This window comes from Haemaphysalis longicornis, unplaced genomic scaffold (genome assembly GCF_048455015.1).
Source record: "Haemaphysalis longicornis isolate Haplotype H1 unplaced genomic scaffold, Haemaphysalis longicornis Haplotype H1 scaffold_10, whole genome shotgun sequence".
Classification (NCBI taxonomy): Eukaryota; Metazoa; Arthropoda; class Arachnida; order Ixodida; family Ixodidae; genus Haemaphysalis; species Haemaphysalis longicornis.
This window is the reverse complement of record NW_027526204.1, coordinates 39,313,552-39,331,176: the sequence shown is the minus strand read 5'-3', so window position 1 is coordinate 39,331,176 and position 17,625 is coordinate 39,313,552. Positions and strand designations below refer to the sequence as shown.

The window sequence follows — 17,625 nt, the reverse complement described above, 5'->3', positions numbered from 1 at the left end:
TCCAGGCTGCTCTATGCAGTCGTAACGTTCATGAAGCCCCACAACTTCATTTACTGTGCGGTTTAACGCGCCGAAGTAACGCCTGAGCATTGCGTAGCGGCGGAGTCAAAGGCACCGGATTAGTTTAGACAGCCTGGGCATCTTTAGGGGGCGCCTAAATGTCGACACATTAGAGTTTGCGCGTTTCGCCGTCAGAAAAGCAGCCAGAGCTGCCGGGATCGAACAACCACGTCAACTATCCCAAGCGGAGTGAGCATCTGCAGTTTTTAAAGGTAGCCAGCAATGTCCGTAGAATCTGCAAATGGCAGGCAGCAGTATTTAAGCAGCACTTATTTAAAGAGCAAACTCAAAGGAACACTCAGCGGCCTTCGATCGGACACTTCTAATTGGACAGCCACTACTTATAACAAGTGCGTACGAGTCTTCGAACTCTTTTTTAAGATTCGCCGCTCTGACGTCACTGCTTCCAAAGTAAATCACAAAATTCTTCGATATATTTTCAAATTTTTTCAACCTTGTTTTGTTTGAGAACGTCTTCCTGGACAGGAATAAGGTCGAATGAGTTACCAAAACATAATGCCTTCAAGCCTTACAAGGTTCTCAGTTGTCAGCACGGCCACCTAATGACAGTGGTAGGCAGGCGTTTCTTCTTTGAAAATCTGTCAATCGCTTTGACAGCAGTGTAAGAGGAGTGGAAATGTCGGGGAACAAATTTGACAGGAACGGCGACGATAAAGTAACCGTAGATGTGTAAGGTGTTGCCCCTTCGTACTGCAAGTTTATATAGGATTAGGGCAGCCGACGACAACACCGCAACTGCACGATACCAACGCGCACGTTTTGTTGCTAAAACTAGCATTCAAATTAGTGCGGGGGTTATAATCTGCCTCAAAAACAAACCTGGTTAGAACTGGTCAGCATCATTTGCATAAATACGAACTCTCCAAGAATCCAACCCAATCAAATACAAAGGAACACGTCCCGAGTAAATTTTGGTGCACCAATTCCTCCATGCGCATACCTCATCCAGCTGTAGCACATATATCTGACTCAAGAGTAGGATAATAATTCAGTCGTTATAGTTCCGAAGAGCTGCCGCTGTCTTATGCGTTTATCATGCGTAAGGTACTTTATTTGCCTACAGCGAGGGGAAGCGAGCAGCATCATGTACACTGGGCGTCCGGTAGACACTAGCGAGGAAATGAAAATAGTGGAGCCAAGTTTTGATGCAAGGCTTCATCGGCCGAATTTATAACTTAGCAGGAAATTAGCCAAGAGCGCGTCATGCCTAGAATTATGAAGGTCAAGGCACCTGAAATTTTTAACATTTTCAACTTTCTTTGCTCCAGTTTTAATGCAACAGAAGCGGAGTACGCATGTTTAGGAAGCACGAGGAATTTTTTCTGCTGCTGTTGCGTGAATCAAATAAAATGTAATGTGTGAGATGCCTGTTGTTACGCCCTTTGCATCTGTCGTGCAGGATATTCTGCAAAGTATTTTTTTAGTTCTCCTACCGAAAATAATTAACTGCCTGCTACAATCGTCGGCGCGGTAATTGTCCGAATGCGGCATGGAGAAGTTATGAACAACCAATCTTGGTTCACAAAGGCTATCGCATTTATAAAACACCACTTGTTTTCTTCTGTGTGCAATTTCTACACCGTCTCTTAAATAGCACTGCTACACGGAAACAGTTCGGCTGGCTGTGCTCCCTGTTGCCCCTGCCCATGGCAGGCTGCGTTGTGTAGCACATAAACGGTGCTGAAACTGGCGAAAAACGCTATTTTTAGAGCCTATTTCTAAAAATGCGTCTCTACCCATTCCAGCGAATTCGTAAGAGCTACAACAACGCGAGGATTACAAAAAAAAATGCATGATTCGTAGTTTCTGGCCTCTTATTGCGGGTAATAAAAAAACTGTAAGGGAGGGGTAACCCGGGCCAGTTGATACATAATGCTTAAAGAGAAAAACAGCACTAAAGAATGGACAGTGTCCAGGCTCCCCTTTTGTCCTGTCTTTAACGCTGCTATTGCCTTTAAAAACAATAATGCCCCTCATGTAGTGCCCCAAGCCGGGGCCGTTGACAAAGCAATAAATAAATAAATAAATAAATAAATAAATAAATAAATAAATAAATAAATACATAAATAAATAAATAAATAAATAAATAAATAAATAAATGTTTCGATCACGCAGGGAACATCGTAAATATCGACTGTTGAAAATGCAGCAAATGCTATTGCCTTTGCGCTTCCTTGTTCATAATTAAATTTAATTGTAAAAATTGCAACGTTTCTTGAAATTTTCAATGAGAGGTAACAAGGTATTTTTGTTCCCCACCGTAACACTTTCTCTCAACCAGGCGATCATCCTTGCGGTGTCCCTGTATCGCTTTTTCTATCACCAGTACACCTCGGCCCTATTCCTTTTGGTATTATGCCTCATATTTACTGCTTCTGCCATGGACGTTTTCACCTCTACCAGTCGAATTGCAAGTGACACGGTAAGCAAATTCTTAAGCCGCACTGCCTTACTCTGCCGTAAAACTGCCTTTCAGATCTATATAAGAGTGGTATTGAACTCTACACGTTGTGTGACCCGGGGAATCATGATTGAAGTGAAAGTCAACCGAAATCACCTGTTTCCGTGATGTCCTTTGCTGTGGTGTTCATAATATTTGAGGCAATGATCCTAATGCCATCGACCGTTTTCAGGCCATTACAGGCTCTTTATCTTTTGGGCTGATATTCGTCTTAGGTGCCTTATGCGATACTATATCGGTTTCAAATCCTTGAAACAATTGAGTGCCCAATATAACTTGTCTCATTTAAGAGTTCTGACAATTTCTGCACTTTAGGAGCTGTGTTCAATGACAGAGCGGTTAAGAAGACGAGTGGTAATACAGGAGTGCCATGAAGCCGCTGGTCTACGATGAGTTCTGAAGAACAACATACCCCAATAACGCTTAAGATAAAATAAGACACGTATATAGATAATCAAACATAAATAGGAATGTTCGCCCATTACGTGCGATGGCGGATAATTTTTGAGAGCCCTCATAATGAAACGTGCTTGCGTTCTGCTTGAGGCTAGACATTTTGACAAGTAACAACCGGTGGGTGCCTTCACCTTTCTAGTAGGAGGACGGCGGGGTCCATCGGCCTGCTTTGTCGGAGCTCGCCGTCTTGCTTGTCGGTTCATCGCCACGCACAACTAAAGCATTCCACATTTCTTGTGAGCTGAGAAGAGATATCATTAACAAGCGGCAAGTGGGAGTCTCTTCCAGAAGAGGCACCGTGAACGTAATGTTCGTTACAACATGCGCGGCGTGCGCAAACACTGCCTCGGTCTCTCTCTTTTTGCTTGTTGGCGTAGCTCATTCGTCCTGAAAGACCGCGTATTATCTTAAAATATTACCAGTGATTCTTAAACGTTTTTTCGTATAACGCAAAGCCGCCGGGCAAGAGACGGGAAAAGCCGTCTCGTAGTTACCTTATAAAAATCTATACGCGCAGCGCTTCGAAATGCCACATTACTTTGCTATCACACAACTGCCCCCTGTTCTGTTCTTTTACAGAGCTTTCGTTGTAGTAACGTAGTGCAGAACCTTAAAGGGACACTAAAGTTATTTGTTCACATTGCGGGATTACTAGCGCAAATATTAGTCCGGACTCCATAGGCCATGTTTCGACCACTCTGAGTGCGTTTACACGAATTTATTTAGTAGAAAAATCAATTCGAAGATACTGTCTTCCTTTCTGCCTCCTCGCCCATTTTGGGGGGCATTTTAGTGTGACGTCAGGAGGAGATGAATTGGTTTGACTGCGCTACTGCACGGCTCACCGACGTTCCGACAGAGTCAGTTAGCCCAGCGTTTAAGGTACAGCGTTTAGTCGGCTGTCTGCCGACTAAATTTGTTCGCTCAGTTGAAACTAAGCCACGACACTTTTGTAAATGGAAGAATGTGCGTTTCTTTCGTTTGCTAGTTTGTATACTGTACCAAGTTCCAAGACCAGGTCGCTCCACACAAGCGCTGTACAGGCGCACATGCGACGCTTCGCTGATTGGTACGCTAGTACGAAAATCTGAGGCCACCTGAAGGCGGGAGAAGCCAGCGAAGCGAATATAGGTACTCAGGAAATAACGTCAACTGAAACTTTTACCGTACAGCGTAAAACTAGGGAGCAGGAATCACTTTTTTGCGCTGGGTGAACAAGCACAGCGGTCAGCTGCACGACTGCGCATCTGCGAACGCTTTCCCGTCTCAGAAATGCAATTGCTATAATATTGTGGAAGTTTGGAGGACGCTTACTGCACGAACGCTACACAATAAATAGTCACCTAGGCTGCTTGAAATGCTAAAACTGAATAAAAGTGTAAGCTGGTCATACAACATATACCTCACGTTTCCAACGCTGGCAGCGCTGGCCCGTGGCCAAGTGCTTTGGAGCACAAGGCATGTTATTTTGAAAGTTGCAAGTTCGAATCCCCGAGGAAAATTTTTTTTAAGTTGATTTTTTTCGTTTTCGGCCGATGCTTTCTATACTGAGTTTACCATTTTTGGGCCGTAACGTTCTCTGCTCCACGAACAAGTTCGCAGAACGCGCGCAGACTTACGCTGCCGCGCTAGCCAGTTCTCGTTTGCGTGCTGTTGCTGTAAGCACCGACTGCTTGCGGGCAGTGGGCACAGGCCAGAATCAGCAGACTCTTGGTCTGGCATGAAGGCGCTTTTTACGATGCAGGCATGAGTGACGCACGCTCCAAATATGGCGGAAAAGCGCATGGAATTTGAGCGTCTGCGGTGACGCCGAGGGCTTTCATCCACTGCGTAGGCCTCGGCTAGTGATTACTACGATTCGAAGCCGTCCTGGGAGGCGTATCTTAGGCATTTTACAGCCCACCACATGGCAGAAGCCCGGAATGACGATTACTGAGGTATCAAGAATGCCCATCAGATAAGATCGGGTGTCAAGCATGCTGTTTTACAGAACCGAAACCGAAACTTGTTTGAATGCTAATCGTGGGCATCGTCCAATCACGGTGCACCTCCTCCCGTCGTCACAGCGTTTAGTTGGTGCGGCCGCCGCAGACCGAGAATGGTAGGTTTTCTTCTTTCGAGCTTTCTAAAATAATTACCGCCTTGTCAACCGTAAAATGATGTAAAGTGTGTTTTTGAGCCAGTCTACGCAGTGCTAGCAAAAACGGGAGCTTTACAAATTCTCTTCAGCGTCCGTTTAAAGCGATACCGCCATTTCAGGCGAAATTTGTTTAGTAGAGTGTGAAATCGCCTGCAACCGAGCTTGGAAGGCTTTTTGAGACACAAACAGGGCTGCATCACCAGAGAAGGATCGGCCACCCTGGCAGACTTGTTGCTCCCCACCTCCCATGACTGACCAATGAAACTGCGGGCCCTCGGTTCACAGAAACTGTAGAGCATCCAACCACGGCGGTTGTGAGGCAAACGATACTGCAGGGGGAGCTAAGAATCTCTTGATCTGGACAGACAGTGTCCTTGAAGGGAGAGAGGCTGATAAAGATGTTCAGTCACATCAATTACATTCCTACGATGAAAAATGGAACTTCAACCTGGCAACGTTCAGAGCATGAAACCTTGTCCAGGGAGGCACGCTTCTCAGTACTATTAGAAGAGCACCCGTGCAATAAATGAGATATTATAACGCTAAGAGTGGCAATGCACAGGAAAATGCTTTATATCACAGCCTAGCGCGAATTATCAGTGCTATCAAAGACATCAAGAAAAGAAAAAGCGCGGAATGGGATTGTTTTTCCACAGAAAAACCCAGACAACGTGCAGGAATTTTTGAGCATTAACGGAACTGCCGCTGCCGCTGTATTCAATTTAAACACGCGATACAGGTTTGACATAGTACAAGCGTACGCACCAAAAGCAAGCTGAGATGATGAGGCCGTAGGCAGTTTCTGCGAAGACTTTGAATCTGTATAGAGGAAGAAAAGAACACAGTTCAGGGTTGTGATGGGTGACTTCAACACAAAATTAGGCGAGAAGCGAATGGTAGAGAGTTGGTAACTTTGTAATACGCTGTCGCAACGGTCGAAGAGATACACTTAATGATGGCGGAGAGAAATAACCAGGCGTGAAAGAATACATCCCACCGTAAACAAAAAAAGTGAGAATGGGCACAGAAAAGTTTTGCTGGTATAACAAAAAGCCAAAATTATTTAACCCAGGTACTACGCAAAATATGGATCTGCTAGACAATGTCAGGAGTAGCGATATTTGAGTGACTGGCTGCAAGGTAAGGCTGAATCTCAAAAGGAAAAACAGGTAACTCGTGAACTGTGAGAAACTCAGCATAGAGTCAGCCAGAACCAAGCCGTAGGAGTTTACGCCTGTAAATTAAAATCGTTCATATAACCGGGAAAAACAAGGATAGTAAGAAATTATTAACCACACTTCAACGGCAATCACAGAGTCTGCAGGCGGTGATCGGAAATCAGCCTGTACGAAACAGACAGAGAAACTAACTCGGGAGCCGATGGAACTAATGTTGAAACTTAAGAACACGAAAGTACCGAGTAGTGTGGACCATATTGAATAATGGTGCTATGCACATTGATTGTCACAAGAAAACGTACGACATGCGTGCATACACGATGGTGCTGTTGAAGGAAACGATGAAAATAAAAGAAAGCCGAATGCACCTAACAAAAAAATAGCTTTTTTTAAAAGTAAAATGTGCCGGCTTAGAGACGAGCAGGGTAAACATAACGTACAATCTGTACGACCCAAGGAGGTATTAATGAGCAAACAAGCTTAGCGTGCGATGTCCAACTAGTTACGAAAGGGGGAGTACAAGAGGCTCTAAAGGCCATGAAGAGAGCCAAACCTACCGGTTTCGACAATGTGACCGTGGATCGGCTGAAGGACGGTGGAGCTATTGTACTGAAAAATCTTGCTGCACTGTTGTCCCAATCCTCTAGGTTGCTTGTTGTTTGATGGGTTGTTTTAGGTACCCATAGATAGACAAAACCTTAACCTAGTTCTGAATCAGAAGAAGATCTAACAAATTAAAGACCCATCAGCCTGCTCTCGGCTATATTAAAGCTCTTTTGTCAAGATAAAAGTTAAGAGTATAACGGACAGCATAAATTTCCAGCACTTGAGATTGCAGGCTGGGTTTAAAAACAATTGATTATATTCATGTCGGTGTGCAAATAACAAATATCCGCAGAATATACTAAACCACCATACATTGCCTTTAGAGACAATGCTCTAGTATTTGATTCAGTACACGCCGCAGCAGTGTTGGAAGCACAAAAGGACGGGCGGTTTGAGGAGACCGACATAAGGCTTCTAGACGACATATATAAGGGATCTACGGGCAGGGTAACCGTTCACAATCAAAGCCAGAAATTTCCGGGAGATACCTCCCCGCCCAAGAAGATTACAGCATGTCTGGAGCGGGTATTGAGAAAGCTATACTGAGAAAACACAGGTTTACAGATAGACGGTGAATACGGGAGCTATTTCGGGTTTGCAGGCGATATAGCCTTGCTACGTGTGTCCGCCGAACACCTGCAGAAATGCCTCAGAAACTACAATCAGAAAACATGGTCGTCAGGCTATGTCTTCCTAGTGTAGTAAATAAATGTAAAGTTAAGAATAAACATGCCGCAAACGCCATCCTTTTCAACATCTGTAAAGAAACGCTGGACCAATGAGAAGAATAGATGAATATAACTATCTGGAACAGCTGGTCAGTGATGATCAAACCACGAAAAGTCGGCGCAGAAACGTTATGGGCCAGGGTGCACTTGGCAAGCACTTCCACATGATGAAAACAAAGAAACCACTACCTCTAAAAAGAAGAATGTACACCGAATACATGCTGTCGGGGATGAGATATGGAGAGCAAGCTAGATGCTTTACTAAACAACTCTAAACAAAACTTAGGTCGACTGAACGGCCATGGAACAATACATGATACGATTGATGCTGGGCAACAGGAAACGAGGTTCCCGAATCAAGCAAAAAAATCGAGTAGAAGATATCAGTTCAAATAAAGAAAAATATGGATATGGGCTGAGAATATAATGAGACAAAGTGACAGGTGGTTAACAATTACGCTAACAGAGTGGTTACTGAGGGACGGGATTAGCCGAAGGAGAAGGTCATTAACAAGATGAAGAGTCGAAGTAAGGAAATTTGGAGGGAGAGAATGGACTGTAGCAGCGCAGGGTCGGAGCTGCTGAGGGTGACTAGGGGAGCCTTCGTCCTGCACTGGATTGTTGGTTGGTGGCCTCAGTGGACGTAACTAGGATGCTGCTGATGATGATATAGTATGGGAGCTCATTGCAACTGTAAATCTAGTAGGGCGAATGCCAGCTTTCTTATTGATGCGATAACTTACGAGTGAGTGAGTGAAACACTTTATTAAAGACGAAAGGCCACAAGGCCATGCGGGGAAGTGAGGATGGGAAGGGGCAGTAGTATCAGTACTCATTTCCTTACAAATGTATAGCTGTTTGTGCGTACGCTGATTTTGCTGCTTGTGGTAACTACTGAATATGCCATAAACCAGGTGACGGCGGCCGTCATCTTAGCAAGGCAAATCACTTGCATATATGAGATCGCGGCTACGTATGTTGATGTCGCAGTACTGGCGAATGTGGCGAATTCTCAGTGAGCTTCTCACAGCAGCGGCGATGCTGCTGCAATAAACTGGGAAAGCGGCCGCGAGCTTGTCACGGTGGCCGCTACGTAACCAATTCACTTGAGTGGGAGTTTCGCTACGTTACCTGACCGCTAGGTTAACTAACGTTGACATAAACGAGATTCTCAGCAGCGTCAAACTCGTTGTACGTCAATACGTGGGTACCCATTGACGACCCTAGACTTCAAATAATAACTTTGAGGCAAGCTTCACACCATCGCAACCGAAATGTTGCGCCAGAAGCCCTCGTTCTTTACTTCGCAGCCCCATGACGCCTCACATTCTATCGGGATGTCAGGGGGCACATACTACGTTGGACATTAGGCGCACATACTGATGCTCAGGGCGACTATAAATTTTGGTGAAAGCTACACGAAGGCAGAGAAAATTCTTAGGATAGGTTCTGGCCGCAGGGATTGGGAAGAGCCGCTTTCCCAACTGATCCAAGTAGTGGGTGAGTGATGATCAGGTTTTATAAACGTACATGGCCGTTGGGACGTTCCTGCTTTGTTTACAACACTTCACACTTCGGACGCCCGCGTACTGCTTTGAGTCATGTACGAGAAGACTAAAGTGATCTGAAAACAAAAGAAAATGTACGTCAGGTTAACACTGAACGAAGTATCTTCCGAGCCCCGTTCGTGCTTTTTCACGAAGAGCCAACGTACCATACCATGTCTACACCGGCCGAGTGGTTCTCCTTATAGTAGGGCACATCTGATAGAGCACATAATAAACATAATAACCAAGGAAGCACTAATGAGTTTTCAGCATGCCCCAAACACTGCAGCTGCCCTTGAACTAAAGCCAACGATTTTGTTTAAAGATATTCTTTGGGAAACTGATCTGATTATAAAAGCACCTACTAAAGCAATCGTGGTAGCTCGTGCACTGGTTACCGTAATAACGTCGTGATAAACTTGATAAACCCCATATAAATTCCTAAGGCACTGTGAGCAATGTGTTTTGAGGGGTACCTAATACATTATCTTGCTTCTTTTATTCAAACTATGCGGGCCTCGCCTTATGAGTGATTACCAGTTTTCATTAGGAATGGTGTCTTGCTCGCTTCTTTTCTAGCAGTTTTCTATGAGCACAATAGGGAAAGAAAAGAGTCTAGCTTACACTCCCCTTGTTTTTGCGAGGTATGTTTCAGCGTGGACTTCTGTGTTTGCGGAATTGTTTAGGCGTGAAAGAGCGTTCACCTTAATAATCCTTTGTGGCGACTGTAGTATTTGCAAGCCGCGTATGCGGTCTTATTGAAACTGGTCTTAGTTTCTTTTTATTTGCAAAAATTAAAACACAGAGAAACAAGTGGCTGGTGCTGCTGAAGGGGTAGAGCAAACTCAATGCTTGATATTTTGAAGGTGGACTAACGGGCTTTCCAGATTTACGAATAGAACAGTCATGCAGTGTGTTTCAGTGTGTCCTCCTCAATCCAAAGTGTCCTTATCCTGCAAATGTCATCAGAGGGTGGGGCATATTAAGGGGTCCTTTTCTCATAAGCATTTACGCCAGTTATTGCACGACACTTCCTCAACAGTGCCTTTATGGGAGACCAGCTGATAAATATGTTTCACACCATAAGTTACATCCCAACGGCGCAAAACGGCGCCGAAGCAGGAAGCTTCTCTCGAAGTAATATACTGGCAGAAGGCCATGCCAATTTCTGGTAAGAAGTTACATCTGCCTTCACGGCGCATCCACCCGCCACTTGAAACAGTACTCCGGGGGATGCTGCGTTACGTGGTGAACAATGGATCTGGGTAACCCTGGCAATCCGGTCTTTATTTGTGACATAAAACTGTAGAAGGGAGGAGGACCAATTGAACCCTGACGAGTGAAAAGTTTGAAATGAGCAGAAGTCTTTTGGTAAATATTGTTACGTGGCTTCAGGACAAAGATCCCGCCAAAATCCCGCCAATGAATAAATCAAACACTGCAGCGGGTATTTGGTGAATGTTGCATTCGTTCCCACAGTGTGTACAACGTCAATAGAGAAAATGCTTGGTCCGCTTTTCTACAGCAGCGATGTTGAACCCGTACGGCACTGAAACCATTTCTTACTGCAGGCATTGGCTCGAACAAACGTGGAAGTTTACATAAAACCTAGGATACCAAAAAGGCAGCAAGCTGATAAAACAGTGTCAGTTTTGTTTGTTTGTGCCAACAAAACTTTCCCCCGCAGTTATACGTGTCGCTCATTTATGAGCACAGCAGGCGGGCTACTTGAACCACCTAATCACTACCTCACTGAGGAGGGTCACTGCTGAATATAGCACAGTTGTTGCCAGTGACGTAAAAAAACTACTGTACAATAAACAGCGTAGAAGATGTAAATGGGTACTAAACAAACTTGCTACATTGGGCCATGATGCACCACATTTTATTTTTTACATGATGCCCATATCACATTATGTATAAATGAATGCAGTCAAGATTGTCCGAAGTATTTCATGTCGTGTAGGAATTCTATCCTACTAAAATAACCATTGCACAGCAACTTGTGCCTGCTCCAAATACTATGTGGAATTCTTTTCTGGTTTAAACACTCAACCACGCGGATTAGAAGTTAGATTGTAGGGAATTCGAGGCTCAGTACTACATGATATTGAACCACGAGGTGATAGCTTCGAGCGCCACTAGTGTGCAAATCGGCAGTCCCTATACACTCGGCCGTCCCAATTAACGAAACATGTGTGAAGTAAATGAGATAAAAGAAAATGTGGTCCTTCAGATATTACCAAAATTGTTGCAACTTGAAAACAAAAAGTTACACAATTAGACGACAAGCAATAAATTAGAGAGTGAAAACTCAAAAAGCATGGACTGCTCTAACTGTGGTTCTAGTGCGGCTGATATCTTGCCTAGGCGAGTAGTTTCATCATGGCGAAAACAACTACACCGTTAAGTCCTACTGCCGGCATGGCCACCGGTTTCGTAACATGTTCACAAAAGTACTTACCCGGTTTTTTTGGCGTTTAGGACGTGCGATTGTTAGGCCTCCTGAGGAGCTGTGCTTTTTCTGATGGTGGGGGTCCATGGGTTTTGGATTTTACAGATATATGCGGAGGAGCATGACTTCAGAAAGAGCCTTGTAATCCTCCACATGCTGGCTTTCTTTTTTGCAACTGGGAACATGGTCACCTACAGCGTGAGAGACACCTTAGTGTACAACCTCAAGTCGTGTAAGGTATGAAGCGATTCCACAATTTTTTTCACACTATATCACAACGCACACAGCTCAATAACTAGAATGAGCACAATTAATAAACATAGACCTCACTTCCTGCCCACAAACTGCAGTATGGACATCCTTTATGGTGGTCGCTACAGCTTTAATTGAATAAAAACGATGTAGGCTCTTCATAAAACATGGGAATTTGGTGTAGCCACTATCACTTTTCGGCTAGTGCAGTCCAGTACACCATGCCATCAGAGACAAGATGACACCGCAAAGGGGACGGCTCCAAGGTTTGTGCGTCTTTCTGCTGAATGCCGAAAGTGCATCGGTTCCAGTAGCACGAGAGCCGAAACGAGCAGACGCGGCAACGGGCGCGCAGGCGTCGAAGGTAGGCTAGTCGAAGTAACGCTTGGAATCCGCCACCCAAATTTCGCCTGTGGTGCTTTTCCGCCGCCTTCGCACCAATTTTCGCTTTTGCTCACGCGCCGCACTTTGAATGCGTGCCGTTGTACTGCGCAGAACCTAGAGCTCGGCCCAACAAGATATATGCAATGTACGTGAAGCAGATATAAGTAATACCAATAGTAAAAGGCAGCAGTTTGCTAACCCAGAATGAGTTCCGGTGGTAGTTTCCTTATACAGTGGAATAGCATTGAATTTTCTTCCTACTTAATCTCGATATTAAGAAAATGGTAGAAACGATCTTTCCCACGGCTTTTCCAGAAGCCATGGAGAGTAGCGCTCTAATGTACCTAACGAAGTTTTAGGATGCCGATATCTAATTGTCATGTCTTGAAACGATGAAAAATTTGTAACACACTTGCCTCATAAAGGTATGGCGAAGCTATTGATTGTTGTGAATTTCGTGCGATTTTTCTAACTTTGGCCGTCGCCTAATTATTGGAGCGTATAACGTATGAAGAGCATGGTAACTGCTGTTAAAAAGTTTTTATTTCCCTAAAAACTTATTTTTGCAGCCATTTATTCCGAAACTGAGACTCGTTTAGCATTGCGGATTCATAAGCTTAAATTAATTGACATAATTATCATTCATATATGAGACAACTTTATTCGTTCATTGTGTACCAAATATTAATACGCTGCAGGGAATTCTGGGTGACTTGCAACTTTACAAAATTGTGGGTGAGTCAATAAACCGTCATTTGGACGACCACTACTTCAATTCGGTGGCCAATATACTGTTCTGCATTAAATTTAGTTATGTCCGGTAGGCCGTTCTGTACGTTACTTTTTGCCTCTTGCGTTTTTCTTTTTTATTAGAACACGGGTAAAACAAACACGCTTAGATGAATCTGTTTGCCGACGACTGGAATATCTACAAAAATAACAGTGCAGATATGACGACGTCATTTCGTACAACGCACTTACGGAAATTGCCAAATGTTTCGACACCCGGGGGGATAAGCAAATGTAAAAAAAAAAGAATTTGCAAGGCGGGTTATGAATTCAGAGCAAAGTTATGTACTAACCATTGCGTTCTAAACATTGCGTATTATGTAGTTAACAAACACTCCAAAGGGTAGAAATATTCACGAATCTTTGTGGAATTATTATCTTCAATTCAAGAACTATTTTCTTTTATACTGGCGAAATCGCCTTCAGCGCATTCTTGCCTGTAGGTTCTTCAAATAGGAATTACCCTATTTTCACGTAATAAAAGATATTTTAGTAGGCTCTGACATAGACTATTACATCGTGTGGTGTTTTCACGAAGAATCCAAAGACTCCAAAAGCTTAAAAAGGAAAGTAATTTCACCAGTATTTATTATGTATCGTCCCCAAGATTCCCTAAATGAACGTTAGCGTTCAGCCGGGCTTGTACGTCCCCAGCCTATTTTTATGTTGATTACCTTTGGGAAAAATCGTGCCTGTGCTCTTCTGTATACAATATTGATTATCACCAAGGGGCATTTTGATCTTCGCTATTTGCCTCGTGTAAAAATACTTCTTTTTTTTATAGCGAAGTCGTATTATTCGTAAATGTTATGTTATTCATGTCCAAATTTCCATTGCCACCAATGTTCTTTTTTGTAGCAAGCTCTCGTTTTCTAGTAGCATTGCGTACAAAGGCAGATAATTGCTCAAAAAAGAGAAATGCAGGCAGACGTGCACGACGTGGCGGTTCTATGCAGGCACCAAAACCTTATATCAATGTAAATTCAGTACAGAATGAATGAATTCACAAAGCGGTTCATAACATCTAATCAGTTCATTTTCAACCCACTTAGCGGTCTAGGGACGAGAGAAATATGGGCTTTACTGATCTTATCTACCACGCACTGCGATGGTGTCACTACAATCTTTCTATAAGGGCTTCCAAATAAAAATGGGACTGACCTTTTCTTCCTCTGTTTCTGAACAGTTCAAGTACACTGGAGAGGAAGAGTCGTGGTCTCCTTTAGGCGCCTTTTTCTGCGCTCCAATATACAGGTGAGCGCATCATCATCATCATCATCATCATCATAGTCATCATCATCACCATTATCATAAAAAGCATCATCGTTATGATCATCACCGTCGTCATCGTCGTCGTCGTCGTCGTCGTCAGCCGCGTCAGCGTAGTCGTCATGTCCACTGCAGCACGAAGGCCTCTCCTATTGACTTCCAACCCCTCTTGTCCGGCGGCGCTCAAGTGCACAGTTTACCCCAGAATGTTTTTATTTTTCCCTCGATCGGAATTATGCCCGTCCCCTTCTTGTAGACCCACCTCTTGGTATCCACTCTGTTACCCGAATCGTCCACCGGTTGTCGGTGGATTTCACTGCATGGCCAGCCCAAGTCCATTTCCTTGACTGTATTATAACTATCATATCTTCTATTCTAGAATGTCCTCTGATCCAGGTAGCTCGTTTCCTTACTTTGAGTGCTACTCCTAGCATTATTCGTTCCACGGCCCGTTGAGGCTACCTAAGTTTGATCTCTTATTGTTTAGTAAGGCTCCAACTTTCAGCTTCGTATGTCATAAGGGGCAGTATGCACTGCTTGGAAAATTTTCATTTGAGTTGCCCCGCCAGCTTGCTTTTTGTTTTTTGGGAGCGCTTTCCGAGTGCTCAGCCAACCCATACCTATTCTGCCCGGGATTTCTGTCCCGTGGTTGGGGTCAGCCCTAACCATCTTTCCAAGGTAGTTATATTGTTTTACGTCTTCCAGCATTTTGTTTTCTGAGCTGAAGAGGCGTTTATGGCAAGCGTATTCCTCATTGCTTTAAATTTATTAATATTTATTTTCGCCCGCACGACCGAGCTTTCTCATTGTAGTTGCTCGAACATCGTTTGCAGAAGTTCTGCAGTTTCACTCAGCAAGACTATATCATACGCAATAGCGCATGAAGTTTGTAATCGCCTCATGCCATTATATATGAACAATGAAAATTAATAGACCAAAAAAAAAAATGCCGCAGTCACCGTTTCCTCTCATCTGCTGTTTATGTTTGTATACTTTGTATACAATTCAGGTTGAACAACACCCGAAGCTGTCTGACGTAAATGCTAAAATGAAAGACCGAAACAGCATAGAAGACGGCAAAACCATAGGTAACTGTATTAAAAGCATCAAAATAAAACAAAAAAATTTGACGTTAATCCTAGTTTCCGGAAGTTCTTTAAACAATCTCCAAGATAATAACTTCCTGCCACGTAGTTATGAGTTCGGAGGCTTCTCTAGCTTAAAACATGAACATCCGGTTTTCCCGGAGGTTTTAATTTGACAGGGTATCTGGCAGCTCCATTTGCTCACCAATTACCATTAGTGGGAAATGTCTAAACGGTGCCTTGGGTTGCTGCAAGAGTGATGCGATGCTTGCTGCAAGCATTTTATTATTGGGGCGGAGGGCGGAAGGAGGCATGGTGTGCACGGGAGCAGTTGAAGCGGAAAGCTGTATCAGTTATCTTTGATAGTTTGGACACAAGTGATTCTGCACAACAAAGGAGGTTTTTCGCCCTTACGCAGTTTGAAACTACCTCCAAGACAACTTTGCTGTGTCTATCGTAAATCACATTATCTTCGGTGAAAGGCTCCGCAGTGATGACAAAATTTCACAGGCGGAAATTGTGCATGCCTCTTCGGTGGCAGAAGGTTTTTCTGAAGAATTTGTGATTCTATGTTTGTATAATTTGTGTGTAGAATGTGTGAGGCTAGCCTACTTGTGGTGCACAGGACATTTCACTTGCACATTAGAGTGCGATTTGGCAGGGAACACATACACGCACACAGAGACATATAGATAGGTAGAGAGAGAGAGACATAAATAGAGAGAGGGGGTCTTTGGGGTTATGTGGCATGATCTAAGTAGGCTGAAGAGTGGCTTCCAGAAAATTAAAGAATTAGGTGGACAGTTTATGTTAGGGTTTTTATCTGGTCATTGGTATGCTTGGAGAACGGGGAGCTATAGTTCTCAAGTTCGCGTAGAGCGAGGGGGCAGTGCCACCGTTAATAACTGTTGTTGCAATCACGCTTTATAAACGAAATAGTGCGATGGAGTGAGGTTGTAAGCGGCAATGCATGGCAGGCTTATCAATGACGCATTTTTGGTGGAGGAGGCAGCTCCCCGGAGAAGTGACAATTCGGGAAGGGAATAGTTGTGTTTGGCAGCAGCGTACCGTTTTGTGAATTTTTGGTTATATAACAGAAATTGCATTGGTGCTTGTTTATAAACACTTAAGCAGACTGGTGGAGTTTCAGTACTGATTATAAAAGAAAACTGGGGTAACGTTTTTAGCTGGCTTTTTTGTCTTTGTATGGACGTATCCGCACCTGTGGCAAAAATAAAGCGAGTGTACGAATGAAAGAAGCAGTGAAGTACGTCCGCCAAAATCTTCTCGTGCTGCGGCATGACGAATAAGGATCCCAGGTAAAAAGGCACCGCATGCTACACCAGTCGATGAAAGGCCCAGGACGCCGCAGTCCCATTCTATTTTGGCCAAGCATATGTGGGAAGACGGTTGAGTGAGGTTGTAATTCCATGTAATTTTGACACCACAAATAAACGAGTGACGCTAGCAAAAACACCTGCTTAAAAAGGAATTATTTTTGCGCAATGGTCCACATTTTGTTTTCCGGGCTGTTTGTATTACGGGCTGTTTTTAAAAGAGCTGCGAGCAACCTAATTTAAAAACATTTCGTTCCCTCGGAATTTCACCGCAGCGAAAGGACGAAACGAGTTCTGCGGAGCACAAAAGGGTGAAGAAAAAACACAAAGTAACGAGCTGAAATTAGTATTAAAAGCGCTCGTTTTCGCGGCGACGTGAAGCTAGGCAGATGCCTTAGAATCACGCACGTAGTTGCTCATGTTTTGAAGAACAAGTTAGATGCATATATGGGACTTTTTTTCGAGGTAGGCAGGAATTGCTTAAAGATAGCTTGTAACACATTGCATTATTCTTTTGCGGAAAATTGTGGGTGTGCGTCGCTATCCAAATTTGAAGCATTCAGCATTATTTATATTCAATGCATCTAATGCTTACCTTCTTAATGGAGTGCTTATTACCATTCATTGGCTCCTTGTTTGGTTTGAAAGCGTGTAGTTTAAGTAACATATATGCCTGCAGCTGCAAAGCGTCTGCTTAGGTTTCCAAAACCTGGATGTCTTAGCAAACGAATCGTCATTGCCACACTGTGGCACATATAATAAGTAGAGTTCGAGCAACCGTATACGATGTTATAACTCAAATTTCAACATTATCCTGACTCACGAATGCTGCCAAGTCCAGCCACAATCAAATCAGT

At 43.7% G+C, this 17,625-nt stretch overlaps 1 protein-coding gene across 1 annotated transcript in view; it reads left to right on the top strand.

The window, feature by feature from the left end:
* Positions 1-17,625, top strand: part of LOC144159793 (ATP-binding cassette sub-family C member 2-like) — a 148,667-nt gene that overhangs the window by 15,184 nt on the left and 115,858 nt on the right. The window contains exons 4-6 of the mRNA XM_077691477.1: positions 2,363-2,503; positions 11,758-11,889; positions 14,264-14,331. Of these exons, the coding sequence (XP_077547603.1) occupies positions 2,363-2,503; positions 11,758-11,889; positions 14,264-14,331 (341 nt within the window). The remainder of the gene's footprint in view (positions 1-2,362; positions 2,504-11,757; positions 11,890-14,263; positions 14,332-17,625) is intronic.